Source organism: Camarhynchus parvulus, chromosome 4, assembly GCF_901933205.1.
Source record: "Camarhynchus parvulus chromosome 4, STF_HiC, whole genome shotgun sequence".
NCBI lineage: Eukaryota > Metazoa > Chordata > Aves > Passeriformes > Thraupidae > Camarhynchus > Camarhynchus parvulus.
Window position 1 is genome coordinate 62216880 of NC_044574.1, and position 15262 is coordinate 62232141.

At 45.6% G+C, this 15262-nt stretch overlaps 1 protein-coding gene across 1 annotated transcript in view; it reads right to left on the bottom strand.

The window, feature by feature from the left end:
- LOC115903440 (A disintegrin and metalloproteinase with thrombospondin motifs 3-like) overlaps positions 1–15262 on the bottom strand; it is a 56286-nt gene that overhangs the window by 13264 nt on the left and 27760 nt on the right. The window contains 1 exon segment of the mRNA XM_030947925.1: positions 1833–2032. Coding sequence (XP_030803785.1) covers positions 1833–2032 — 200 coding nt within the window.

The window sequence follows — 15262 nt, forward strand, 5'->3', positions numbered from 1 at the left end:
AAGGGGATCGGGGAAATGGCTTCAAGTACAAACCCCACAAATCACAGAATCCCAGACTGGTTTGGGCTGGAAGGCACCTTAAAGCTCATCTCATTCCACCCCTCTGCCATGGCCAGGAACCCCTTCCACTAGACCAGGTTGCTCCAAGCCTTGTCCAACCTGGCCTGGAGCACGTCCAGTGCTTCTTGTTTTCAAGAGTATTTTTTTTTAGGAGCAACTTATACTGCTGCCCTACTTTTTCGAGATCAGTTAGAATTCTGTGGTCACTTCTGTACTAAAAAGGGGCTTTGTAGAAGGGAAGTTAGAAAAACAGAATTATGCAGATGGGCCAAAAGTTGTCCTTCTTGAGGCCCTTCCCTGTGTCTGGGAAGGTGAGAAATGTCCTGGCACCAGAGTGTGAAACATCTGCAGGTCCTCAATGAAGCTCCTCATTCCCCTAAAAATAAAATAAATATTATATTATGGGCAACTGGTGAGAATAAACACCCCTGTTCAGAGGTTCATGGGTTTGAGCAGGAGTTAGAGGGTTGTTTTATTTTTCAGTCAGGCTAAACAAAACTTCCCCTCAGGGAAAAAGGTCACTGGGAGCTGTCCAGACTGTGGGCCCTGGCACAAGGATTTCAGCCCATGGTTTAAACCTGAAATCCCTGAGGCTGAGAGCAGAGTCAGCAGGGCAGTGAGACAGAGAATGAGCACAGAGCTCAGGCTGCCTGTCCTGTGAAGCAATCATCCCAAAGGTCAGGTATTCCTCTCTCATTTTCTCCTCATCAATGAAAGAGCACTCCTCTCACAAAGAGCTGGGCCAGGATAAGTGTTCACAACTTCCCTTGAGCCAGTAGACAACAGGGGAGCTTTCTAGACACTGGAATGACTTCCCTGGAGATGAAAAGGACCCTGGAGTTGACCTGAAGTTTCAAGTCTTCAAGATTTCCCCATAGCCCCCAATTCATCCCATTCTCTGGATGGCTCTGGGCAGGAGGGTGTCAGCTCGCTCTGCCTTCGGCCCCAGCAGATGGAGCTGCAGGCATGTGAAAACCATGGAAGTGGTCTGGGCCATGGATCAGCCCTGCTGCTCACAGAAAAGGTTTCAAAACCAAAAGGACAATATTCTGCAGGATTGTGTAATGGAGATTTAATGTTGATGTTCCACGGTGTATGTGGGAAAAAGGAGATCATTCTCTGAGTGATGTTCTGGAAAACATCACATTGGTTGGGTTAAATTTCATACAGGAATTATTTTTTTCCTCTCAGATTCTAAGTTCTCAAGTTTAGAAGCTCTGAAAACCCAAGGAATCATTTTTAAATTATTCCAGGAATAAAAGAGTGTAAAATAGATAACAATCATTCCTACAGCCATAAAATCATTATTAATGGGAATCATTATGGGAATAATTAGTCCCTCATCCTCATCCTTAACAGATTGCTTTCATTTCCTGTAAAACCTTACGCTGCCACAGTTTCTAAGACAGATCTACTGGTATTACCAGAAGGTCTGCTCTGTCAGAGAGCCATTGAGGGTTTAGAACCCCTTTTCCTCTACATATTTATGCTTTAATCAGTTTTTCTCCAGAACTGTGTTGTGGGAGAAGCTCAGAATTACTAGAAATGGATTAAGTTGACTTTTTTCCCTTACTATTTTTCAACTATTTCCTCATTATTGGAAATAACCTTGAATGTGCCCTAGGAAGGAAACTACTGCAAAAAAGATGAATTAAAGGAACATCTTAAAACCAGAAAACCTTCTCCAGCAGCAGTCAGAATGATCCCATTGCTGTTTTTCCCAAACCTGGCACTCCTACAAGAGCTCCCACCAGCTCCCAAAGGATACTCACGATGTTCATGAGGGTCAGGAGGTAGTTTTGGACGTGCTCCTTGCCGTGGAATCGGACCACAGAGTCGTCCACCCCCAGCAGCACCTCGATGTTGTGGTCGCTGTCCCCCGCGTGGCGGCGGCGCCGCAGGCTCTCGTTCAGCTGCTGCTCCATGCGGCCGTGCAGGGAGCTCAGCGCCCCGAGGCCAGCCAGGAGGGACTCTGCAAGGACAGACCACCATAAGTGGAGCCATAAATCCTGCCCCATCCCTGTAAGTGCTCAAGGAAGGGCTGCATGGGGCTTGGAGGAACCTGCTCTAGTGGAAGGTGTCCCTGCCCCTGGCAGGGGGTTGGAAACGGGTGGTCTTTAAGGTCTCTTCCAACCCAACCCATTCTGTGATTCCACTATATGACCAATGGAATTCCAGCTCCATTTCAGAAACATCCTCCCACAAAGCATCCTCACCTGCAGAGTCACCACTTCTCTGGATAAGATACATCAGGAACCCTGAAAAATTATTCTTGTGGTGTAGGGCTGGGAGAAATCACCAGAAAACCAAGTGAAAAATTCATTCAACCACATGGGTCTGTAAATGTCCGTGGTTCTTATTCCACACACAAAATCCAAAGCTGTTACTTCCACTTAGGGCAGTAAAACAAAATATTGCCAGGGATTTTTGACAGGTAAAACCTCACAGCTGCAGGATGCTTGGCTCCTCCCAAATCCACACCAGTACACCAGCAATCTCTGAGCAAGGAACATCAGTGAGGAACATCTTGTGGTGCACACAGTGAGCTGCGTGCTATGGTTCCTGTGTCCCTGTGACAGTCAGGAGCACCCCTGTTCCCCCACTCTTCTCAAAAACATACAGGGAGCTCCCTGCTCCACAAACCCAGCTAGAGCAAGCAGCATGCAGTGGATGGAGAGAAGAGAACACTCCTGCTTTGCACTCATGCTGTATCAGGGCACTTTCCCCTACGACAGCAAACTTCCAGCCCTTCTCCTCTGGCTGGAATTCATGAATGCCACGGCTGCAAGTCCACAAACCAGCCCTTCCAGTGTCTTCAGGAGCTCTCAAGTCTGCCAACCCCAGGGCAGCACAACAGCAGGAAAATCATACGCCCACTCCAATTCCAAAAACCGCTCCAGATGGCACAGCTGCCAAGCACAGCATCCAAGGGAAACCCAGCTGGAACACTGTCACATTGTGGTGCCCACGGTGCCAACTTCCCACAGCTTGCAGTGCCCAGCCCACAAAACACCGTGTCACATGAGGGGTTTATCTGTTCTCTGGTCTGTTTTCCATAATGCAGCACTTCAGAGCAAGCAGCCAGGCTCAATCCCAGCTTACAGGTACTGCCCACTGCTGTTTCAGAGGGTGCAGTCTGCACCCCCGGCCAAGCACTTAATAGAACATGTGGGATCTAAGTCCATAGGGCCCAACCGCTCCCCCAGCACTGCCAAAGCCACCACTAAACCATGTCCCCAAGTACCACATCCACACAGCTTTTAAATCCCTCTAGGGATGGAAAACCCATCGCTGCCCTGGGCAGCCTGTGTCAGGGCCAGACATCCCTTTCTGTAAGAAATTTTCCCCAATGTCCAACCTAAACCTTTCCTGGCACATCTTGAGGCATTTCCTCTTGTCTGATCACTTGTTACTTGGGAGAAAGATAACACATAGAGCAACAGTGAAGAAACACACAGAACTAGTCTGGCTGTTTGGGGGATTTGAGCTAGACAGACGAATCCATCCTAATCTCATTCTGGAATTAGCTGGTTTGTTACCTCTTTCTTTTTTAATTTGCTAGTCACCTGCACCACTTACATCCCCACCTTCCTGTAGGATTAGAGCAGCCCATGCTCCTGTGCCATGAGAAATGGCTATTCCGGGTTACAGCAGGTGTTTGTCCTGGAGTGTGACTGGAAAGTAATGGAACTACAGCTCTTTCCCTGCTATTGAATAAAGCTGTGATCTGCCCAAATCTCATTTCATCAACACTCTTATCAACCAACCCTCCTAAATCAACCCTCCCGTGTATCTAAAGAGAATTCCCAGCATCACTCACATGGGAGATTCTTATAATCTTATTTTATATTGTAATATACATGGGCTGAACTCTATGCTAGTGATAGAAGCATTCCTTAAATATGTATGTATATACACCTTACATCCATCAATCCATCCATCCATCCATCCATCCATCCATCCATCCATCCATCCATCCATCCATCATGTTCCTCCCAGATGTTCACTAGTTCCATTGCCTAATTTAGCCTTTTTCCTGAATAAAGCAAGGAAAAGTATGTAGGGAAGATCCACACCTTCACTAATTCAAAATGAAACTAATGAGAAATCAGTGTGGAACCCACTGAGATCAATCTAAGTCCCTTTCCAAAGAGTGTTTTAATGTACAAAATGTCCCTAGGGACAGACGTGTTCTGCAGCTACTAAAGAATTCTGTTCTGCTATTCCCAAAGTAAGGAAACTAGGCCAGTCCATCCCGTCACCGCCTCCTGAGCCTAATTTTGAAGTGTGCCTTTTGAAAAAGCAGTGAAGAGAAAAAGAATCATTTTGTTCAAACACACATTCCAGACAGTTCCAACATAACTCCCAGTGATTTCCACACAAAGTGTGCACATGCAACATTTCTGTGGTGCTGCTGGTACTGCCTGACTGGGAGGGGTCAGCAGGAGAAACCACCCAGGTCGGCAGGGTGAAGACACACTGACAGGATGTTCTCATTAGGGTCTGGGATGGGCTGCAACTCGTGTGCTCTGATTTATTAGGTCCTTAAAAACAAAACCCTGGCAAGTTACACATTCCCCCTTATCTTTTCTTGAAGAATTGCCTGAAATTGCCTTTTGCTCCAGAAGTGTCAAATGACTTTACCACCACCACCACCACAACAGCTTTGTGGCATGAAAAGAATGTGTCCTGTCCTAAGGTCCCTGTCCCAAACCCCCTTCCCATGTGGAGCACTGACACTGGGACCTGCAGTCTTGACTCCACGATTTGGATCCTTAATGCTGTCACTGTCTCTGTAGGAGAATTTGTTGTTTGCTTAACTGCTGCCAAAACTTCTGCTTGTTTGTTTTTGGGGGCTGAGAGAAGAGTTTGTCTCTGCAGCAACCCCAACTGAGCCAGCTGGCCATAAAAATACACAGCTTTACTTGATGTTTCCCTGTATGTCCAAGGCTATATCCATGAAGTGCTTCCAGAAGCCCCTGCAGAGTGTCTCTCTGGGATATTTCACAATAAATAAATATTATCTATGAACTTTTGATAACACAAAGCCAGCGAGCTCTGCTGCTGCAGAAACACAGTGCAGTTACACAAAAGAGAACACTGGATTTAACATTTCCCTCAGGGCAGGTGGGAGAAATCACTTGAGCATTTACAAAAACCAAACCAGAAAAGCTCAGAACAGCCTGCAAGTCAGTCAGGTTACAAAAAACCCTTCTGACCATCGAGTCCAACTGTTCACCCATCACCCTGATGTGGTCCATCATATGAGGATGGAAGTGCTGCTGCACCTGTGAGCCTTGGCACATGGCAGAGAAGGCTTGGTGTCGGTGTCACCTCTCATAAAGGTGTCTTGGTGTCAGAGGAGGTGTTAGCAGATTACAAAGACACTGAAGAATTTACTAATGGAAATAAAAATGCCAGCAACCAGGTTCAGCCACAGCTCCACTTTCACAATAGTTTCATCACACTAAGGAATGAAGGAAAGGAGAGAAGTTCTTGTGACTTCACACACAGACCTCCTGAGATGACTAAGCTTGGAGAATTACCTCTGTTTATGTTCCCTTCCAGTGGGACCTTCAGAGTGACAGTGACTGGCAGAATGACAAACAAACAGGGATTAAAGGAAGGTCTGAATCCCCAGGCTGCAGGATTAGTCACGAAATGCATGAACTCCATGGGCCACAAACACAGACCCCATCTCATTCTGTTCTGACACTTAAAAGAGCAAAGGAAACATCCTGGAGTGCCGATGCCTCCATGAAATATGTGCTTCTCTGGTACCTGAGCAGCTCCAGCTGCAGGGTGATTCTGGGAAGGATGGAAGATTTCCTGCACTCTATTCATTGCGCTGACATCACAGGAAGGCTCTTCCCTTCCACACACCATCAGCAAAAACAGCTCCTAGCCCTCATTTGCACCAGGGCTTGATGCCAGCCCCACACTCAGGGAGCCACGTAGAAATGCATAATCCTCTGTGTGTTTGAATTATGCTCAGAGCCAACTCAGTATAAATTTTTCCAATAGAAAAGGCTGGAATTTTACCCTGTAATTTTCTTGTCATCACTTCCCTCCCTGGCATGAAGCTTTCTAGGACTGCAGGTTATCCTTACCTGGCAGCAAACACACACAGAACAAAGCCAGAACTGAAGGAAACTATAATTAACCAGGCCTGAATTTAGGTCAACTATTAACTGTTCTTTTTCCATCCCATGACCAGAAACAAACAGCAAAGAGGAATGCCAGTCTGTTCCAGAGCTCTCAGTGCTGGAGGACACGCCTGACACACTCCCTAGACAGCCTGCAACAGCTCTGCACTCACCTGATTTGTGATGAAAGTGCTTTTGGATCCATGGAAATTTAGTAGGGGTGGAACTGTTGCTGTGAGGCTTTAACATACAATCAAAAGAAGAGGAGTAAAGCTCAGGATCAAACTGAATTTGTCTGGAATAAAGATATTGTCCTCTAATAATCCAAAGCTGAGGGAGGGCACAGGACAAGCAGAGGAGAAGCCACAGAGGCTGCTCTCTGCACAGCCCCTTGCCTGGCCACCAGTAATAGCAGATCACAGCTCCAGGCTGGCTTAACTCGGCCCCGGGACTTGCCCGGCCTTGCCCTGCCTCATCTGCTCTGCACCTTATTTTTAGCTGGGCTTTAGCCCTAACAGCCAACTCAGCCAATAGGTAGTTATCCTGGAACTACTAACCATGTCTCCTGGGATTCCTGCTTTCCCAGGAGCAAGACATCCCCCCATTCCTCATTTCTTTAATTAATTGTCTCTCTCTCTATATATATAGCAAAATTCCATCATAATTTTATTTTGGAGGTACAGGTGATTTTGTGGTTAGTTTTGTTTGTGGAATTTTTTTTTAGAACAGGTTAAAAATATATATTTACTACATGCCATTATTTAAAATACTTAATTATGAGTAGAGCTGGAGTCTGGCTTTGACCCTGAATTTTGAAGTATGAAAATTAAAAATAGTCTCTTGACAATTCCAGGTCTTTTACCAAGATATTATTACATGGTGTCACTCGTCCTTCACTTTAGCAACTTGCACATGTAGCTCAGAGACTTTAATAGCAGTAAACTGATTTTTTCTACTTTAATCCCAGGAGAACATTCTGTTGGGTAAAGACCAGGATTTTTTTGGACATTTGAGGAAGACCTGAGCATTTGGGTCTGGCATTTTAGGAGACCTGAGTGACACCTTCTGCTGGTGCTTACAGAGAAACAGATGACATGGACAGGCCCGTGGGTCACATATTGGACACAATAAACCAAGCAAAGCTATCCTTTTTTCACTTTACACCACACCAAGTTCCTTGATTCAATATCAATGGTGCTCTTCAAACACAGCTGCAATAAAAGGTGAAAAATAAAAAGAAGTCCCAGTTTGCAAAATCATCATCTGTATCAATGTCCAAAAGTATGGAAAAAGCATCTGTAGAGGCTCTGAAATTTGGTTTCCGGATGAGAAAAAGAAAGTCAGCAACAATGAGCAGCCTGGCCCACTGCTGAGGTGCACACCTGGGGTACCTGGGCTGCTGGAACCAAACCCAGTTTGGGTATGGGAGGGCTTGATTTTACAGCTCAGAGTGGGCAAGCTTTACTCCCAAAGTTTCCAGCTCTGAAGAGCACTGAATCCATGACTTTCCAGTCAGACACTCACCCAGGAACACGAGAGAGCTCTGCATTAACAACCTTAAAACCACTCATGCCTTCATGTACCATTACATCAACCCAAAAATCACTTTTACTTCACAAAGGAGTACTCTTAAAGCATCCTTGGATTCCTAACTGGAATAATGCACTGTAAAAGGACAGAGCAATCCAGAAAGGGGGGTATCCACTACATTCTGAAAGCACAGGTTGCATTCATAATTTATCTGCTAATTCAGAACTTACTGGAAGAACAAATGCTGGATGGCCTGAGCTGTCTGCATTTTTGGGCACCTTCCCTGAGATCCCAACAGGCTTCACAGGCATTCCAGGGTCTAAACTCTTTAAGCAGGTATTTTCAGCACCAGAGCACTACTGTGAGCTTCCAGTGCTGGAGGAAGTTGCTTTGGCAGAGATGCAGTCCCCCCAGTGCTCATGAACGAAGTCATTATCTCTCACTCCTTACTCCTTGGCATCTGACCCAGCTTCTGCCAGCTGGCTGAAAACACAGCAGGAGCCAAGTTACCTATTTCACAGACCCATGGAATGGTTTGGCTTGGAAGGGAGCTTGAAGCCCATCTCCTTCTGCCTCCTGGCCACAGGCAGGAACATCTTCTACTGGACCAGGCTGTCCAAGCCCCATCCAACCTGGCTTGGACACTTCCAGGGATGGGGCAGCCACAGCTTCCAGGGAAAAGACAGTAAGTGAATATTCAGTGGCAAAGACTGGGGCAAATGGGAGCAGTTTCCACAGTGAGGGCACTAACTACTCCTTGGGTTGCTAATTTCTTTGGGAGAAAGGCAGAGCTGTGTTTACATGCAGCTGCTTGTTTTTAAAAGCTGGGTAAGGAATGTGTTCCTAAACATGTATGACCTTTTGCTGCCACAGGAACCGTGCAAGAGGACACAGCCTGGCTGGTGATCCTCTGCAGGCCCAGCCACAGCCCTCTGCAAGGGCTCAGCAAGCAGCCCACTGCCCACTGCCAACAGCAATTACCCTCTGATCACCACTTGATCTGCCCTAAGCCTCTGGGAGCCAGCAAAGCCTGAACACTGTCCAGACACAGCAGCGGGACACTGGGACATAGCCCGGCTCCCTTAGCAGGGGATTATTCTGAGCAGGGAGCTGGCCTTGCTCACACAGCACACACACACCATCCTCCACAGCCCCTGGGAACGAGGGATGGAGCTTGACAGCTGCTGAGGAAGGACTTGTACAATGCACAATGTGATACTTCACCTAAATACCCTAAATGTGGCACTGCTGCAGCCCCTTTTACAAAGGACGTAAAATCCCTGCATCGGAGGCCTGCTGCTCTGATCCACGCCAAGGGGAAAGCTCTCCCACCATGAACTATGCAAGGGGAAATCTCAGCAAAGAATCTCTGCCCTTCTCCAGGACAGGTTTGCTCTCTCCTGCCTGTGGAGAAGCCAAAGAGCCTGTCTGAAGGGCAGAACTGCTGTCCAGCTGGAGAGCAGAGCCACGAGCAGCTGAGGCAGCTAAGATTTTCCATTGCAGAGATGACCAGCAGTGAAAACACATTGTAAAAATCCAAGGGGAGAACACCAGTGGGGACAAGGTGGGCACAGCAACACCCTTTTTGCTACTACAAAAATGCTGAAAGACACTGTGGTGGCAACAGTGGAAAAAGCAAAGAGGCACTTTAAATGTTTCCTTCTGTAAATGAAAGAGACACAAACACGCTTCTCACTGACTTGCTCCAAGTTCTCCTGAACCTCTGAGAGTCAGAGGAGACCACTACCACAACAAATTAGGGACAAGTTAACACTGGGATCTGGGTGCTGCCTGCTGCCTTGGCAGCTCTCCCCTGGTCTGTCTGTGTGATGGAGCTTTGGAATCTGGATAATTCATCTAGAGGTCACTGGCTGGAGTGAACACATGACCTGTTACAATAAAACAGCATCATGGAGTTGTTAAGGTTGGAAAGGACCTTTAAGAGTCTCAAGTCCAACCACTCAACACCTGAATTCTAAAAAGCCAAATGAGAAATGGAGGAGGGAAGAGATGAAGCTCTGTCCAAGTGCCAAAGTCAGGAGTTTTGCACATAAAGAAATCAAAGGAGATTTCTGAATTTCTTGGGCCTTAAGCCACTTCTTTCGCCCTCTCACAGAAGGTTCACAGAAGACACAGAACAGGAAGAGTAGCTGGGCCTGGTTCCATTCTAAACTGAATGAATGGGTAGAGAAGGCAAAATTATTGTTCAGTACCCTCAGTGTGATTCTCTCGCATGGCCACCGGCACAGGAGGGAACCAAGGATTGGAACACCACAGGCAAGACTCAGCTATCCCATGGTTTCTGCTGAGACCAGGGTTTCAAGGAGACAGGAGAATGGAATTCACAGTAATCACTCACATAAAAGGAATAACTGAGTGTGTAACACTGGAAAAAATGTGGGAAAATATTTATGCAGCCCATATTACAGAGACAAAGAGCACTTCAAACACCCTGGCAGTGACAGTGAGTCACACAGTGTGCGGGCCTGTGACAACAGGTCACTTCCTCCCAGGGCCTTCCTCCCTCCCTACTCCTTCATGGAGCTGAAAGCATAATTGTCCTTAATTGCTCACTTGGCACTAAGTGGATTCTGACCTGAGAGGACAAAGTGCAGCAGCTGGGTTTGGGAGCCCAGTGCACCTGCAGCGACACTGGCCATGCCCAAGGCAGCGCTCCTCCACTGCTGCAGCGACTGCCAGGCAGCAGCAGAGCCATGTCTGCACACATCAGGGGTCCCCTTCCCAGCACAAACGCCCCAGGATTCCACTGTCCTATGATACACATACATGCATTTGGATACATTCATTGGATTACAATATTTAGCTAGTAAGGTACGTAAACCTGAAGTTTTGCAGAATTTCATTTGCCCATTAACCCTATCTCCAGCTGAAATCCTTAATTTTTTAATTAACTTGCACACAAGAACTGACTGAATCAATGATTAAGGAGTAATTTTTTTTTGAGGAATAAAAACATACATGAGGTGAGTGATCATAAACATATTCCAGCTAGCTGTGCTGGGTCAATAAATTCTCATTCTTTGTTGAAAAATAATATTCAGTGACACACAGGCAGATTACGTGAAATCACAGAAAGGCAGTCAAAGCCTCTGCTGTCTCCCAGGCAAGCATTTTCTGGAAGGGAGGATTTTAAAACTGGAAGGGCTGACAGGGAGAGAATAGCCCTGAGGTAAAAGCCAGCTCTCAGTTCTCACAATTCCTTACGGAGCAGAACCTCATCTACCCACAGCTCTGTCTATAATTACACGGAGTAAGTGTGATACACTTACAAAAAACACACAGCCTGACTTTAGACATACTGACATCTCACTATTTTTAGGGAAAAAACCCAGCAAAGAGGCAGCTTGGGAGGGTTGATTTTCACTGCCACACCACAGAACTGGTTTGCAAACAAGAGGGTCCCATCTCCACTTTCCTGTGGCCATTCTTTGGGGGGAAGAGTTTTCTGCAAGGCCCAAATGCCAACCCTCAGAAACCAACACAGATTTTTTTCATTATGGATCCACTCCCCTTTATACTTTCCTTTTTTCATATAGACTCTTACACAACAAAGCACTTTTTTTTCCTTTCCACCTCACCAAATTCCTCCAGGCGTGCCAGCCTCGCCTGCACCTCGCACAGATGTGTTATGAATCTAACTCGCACTGTTTCCACACAGGATATTTTGATCATTCCCCTCTCCTTTTCCCCATCCCCATCCCGTCCAAAATAGCAGAGTCAGAATCATAAATTCTCCTGTTCTGACCTGAAAGACCATTCTTTCAACGACTACTCCTCTTGAAAAAGCTGTGACTAAGGAGAAGGAGTTTTTCAGCAAGGTTCATCCCTGCAGTCTGCCATGGGAGGTGAGGTCTGCTGGAAACATCTTCCACAGGGAATTAGTACTTCTTTCTATCCAGAGCCCACCTTCTCCCTCCTGACACTCAAGAACACTCAGGCAAAACATAAATTTCCAACTCCCACATACAAATTAATTCAAATAAATTGGAAGGTTATTGCTGGAACCTCATCCCAATGTGTGAGTATCCAAATGCTACTTATTTGTGGAATGACACTGGACCAAGGGTTTCATGTCCCTCCAGTAGCACTCTTTCAATGAAGCTGCTCCTCAAATCCAAGGAATTTTCCTGTCAGAGGAGAGCTGCCAACTTTCCCTCTCTGGCGAGCAGGGCTCCATTCTTGCACCTCTCTCCATTTCCTGCACAGTGTTGCTTTAATGAGCCCTCCAGTCTGGCGGAAAGCTAACAGAGACAGCGAGGAAAAGCATAATAATAAAAAGGAGAAGAACCTGAGAGGGGAGAAGATTTAGGAAGAATTTTCCATTGAATATACAGTGGGTCTGACTAGAAATATGATAAAAAGGAGACAGTTCTCCTCTGCAAAAGGACGGAAAACAGCCCTTCAGTTTAGACACATAAAAGGACCTCTTCAGCTAAGTAATAAATTTAATGACTTGGAACTACAAAGAAGAAATGCTTAGTCAAATATTGTGTTGCAGAAAATGCAATGAGAAAGAGTTCTATTTTCAATCCTGTCATGCAAAAATGCAGAGCCCTCCTCTTGGATTCAACCCCTAATGAACACAAAGGTGAGCTTAGCCCGGCTCTGGATCCCAGGCTGACCATGTGGCTGCAGGGGCTGAACTCCCAAAGGAGGAAGGCAGTGGGAATGATGTGAGAGTGGCAGTCTAAGGTGAGAGAAAGGCTGTTCAAAACTGGGAGACAACAGAATGAACCAATGTAGCAGAAGAGTAGAAGTGGCACAACAGCAAATAATACCAATTTTAAAAAGTGTATCCAAGCGTTAGTCACGGATAATAAGCCTCTCTTTCTCGCCACATGGAATTTCAGCCATTTCTCAAAATTCCACTGGCATAAATATAAAGGAAAAGCTCCAACTATAAACTGTCACTGAATGCTGTTGAACTCGGGCTCCTGCTTTTTTTTCCATGAATGCACTGTAAGTCAGCATTCCAAGAGCAACAAATGTCTCCAAGCCCAAGCTATTTCCCAACAGTCCATGGACCACGAGAGTGTCCAAGATAACAGTGAAAATATGCACAGGGCCATTCTACCCAGATACTACATCCACAGAGGAAGGGGGTGTACCAAAATCCCAGGCTGATCTGCACAAAGGGGGTCTTGGGTCGGGACAGCAAGCAGCTTTAAAAACCCAGCTGAGCACAAAGATCACCACACTGCTGCCCTGAAAATCCTGAAAAAACAAATAACACCCGAGCCATTAGCAAGGGACTTGGGAAGTTTGATTTGGATAGAAGCTCTGCCACTGTGGAACAGCCACTTCCAAACTGTGGGCATCAACTTGCCCACTTCTAGTAGGGGTAATAGCCTGCAATGTCTTTGAATATCCCACTCCAGCTGTAAAGATCATTGTCACCCCAAATAAGCCTCCACAGAAGATGCTGAAAGCAGCTTGTTATGTCCCAAGTACCTAAAAGGTTTCACAGATGCTCTTGGTTGTCCAGTTCTGCTCTTCCACAGAAAAGCACCTGAGAGAACTCACTGTCCAGCAGCACAGCTTTCCAGTTTCTCCCTGGCTTTCCAGCTTCTGCCTCAGCTTCCCTGGCATTGCAGACACAATCCTATCTTTTACTTGTGCCAGTGCCTCACCACTCTCATTGGAAACCTGCAGAGGGACTGCAAAGTGTGGAGCTATGTGGAGATACTAGCAGCTGGAACACCTGCACACTGTGCCATCACCTGTGAGGTTCAGAAAAGGGACGGTGAATTCCATGCAGGGAATTCTCTCCCTTTAAAGAAATTTAAACTCTAATTTCTTAAGGTTTTAAGAAGGGAGACAGGGCAGCTAGAGGCAGAGGACTCTGGATTTCCACAGAGCCTTACATCTCATGAACAGCTGTGAGTCAACCTGCGTGGCAAAGGCTCAAGCATACAAGTGCTCAGCTTTAAATCCTACAGACACAGATAGGGAACGAATGACCTGCAGGAGACATTGCTGCCTTTTCCCATTTCCCCCTCCCTCAAATGCCACATGGTTCTCCTTTACACGGGAACAAACATCCCAAATAAGGGATATTAGAGGGCCTGATCAAGAAATAGGCATTTGGGGTTTAGTGCCTGCTGAATTTCTCTCACTATCAGAAATTCTAAGCGAGCCTGAGGATGGAAAGGGAGCACATCTGTTCACTGCAGTGCTGGTGAGATGTTCTTAGTAACGAGGCAGATGTTTCCAAATGGAAGTGGATGGGATGCCCAGATGGCTTTCATTGTCCCACTTTTCCAAGCAGCCTGACAAACCTCAGATGTAAAAGAATAAATATGAATGATGATTCTGTCTTGCCAGCAAAAAAAAAAAAAAAGCATGTTTGACAAAGACCAAAGGAAGCAGATCTGAGCAGGTCAGAACTTCATCAGCCTTCCTCCAATTAAACTAAGTGTCTAATCAACCCCCACAACATGGCACAGTGCTGCCTGAGCCCTCAAAGAACAGACACTTTTAATTGATTTATCTTCCCTTGTGTTCCCTATTAAAGAGCACTGTTAACTGAAGAAAGACTGATTTTTACTTCTAGTAGTAAATGTTCTTAGCATCAGAAACTTGGAAGCTTTGAAGTGCTGGAAGTAATGAAACTATATTGTTACTTATTCTTGGCAGGGAAAACTCTGATTAAGAAAAGGGGCTTGAAATAAATTAAGAATCAACCCTGTAAAAGCAAATTGAAAAATACCATTAAACTACTAAAGCAGAGGCTCAAATGCATCTGTTTGCAAATTCAGTTGTGATCAGGAATAAAAAGAACATGGAGCTGGCTATGGAAGAACCTGAGCAGAACCCAGGGATAAGGCAGTGCATTTTCAAGGACTGTTTAGGACAAACTACTTAAAACAGATTAAAAAATTAATTACATGGTTTCTGGATACTCACTGCCTGTTGGTTAGAACTGAGCATTCAAAAAGTAAATAAATAAGGTAGCAAATTATTTTATGAACTGGATTTTAACTGCCATCATAGATCTATGGCATACAGGGCTCTTGCTGAAAATCAACAACATCCATGATGCTACTAGTGACATCATCTGTGATGACATCAATTAGCGTTTCTCCATAAGCCACAAAGTATAATGAGTTACCCTTTCACTCTGAGGTACTTCTCAGGAGTTTTCAAAACAGATTTTTCCACAGATCAAATGAAAGCAAGGGATATACTTGGAATTGCTCTGTCTAGAAGCAGCAGCTGAATTTTTCCTGTTCAACAACATGATTGTTAAGTAGAGTTTGAGATATTTGCTCCATGTCATGAGGAAACATGGAAGAGCAGAACTCAGTTTGACCATGGGTTGTCCCTGAGCTTCCTTTCTGCCCTAAGCAAGGGGGGGGGGGAAGAAAGACCACAAAGAATCTTCATTATCAAATCACAGACAGTCAAAGGCAAATGAAAATCTACATCCAGAAACAAAAGAAGAAAAGGACACTAATTTGTAGCTGGCTCCTAATTAGCTCCCTAACTTGGTTAGCAAGTCCAAG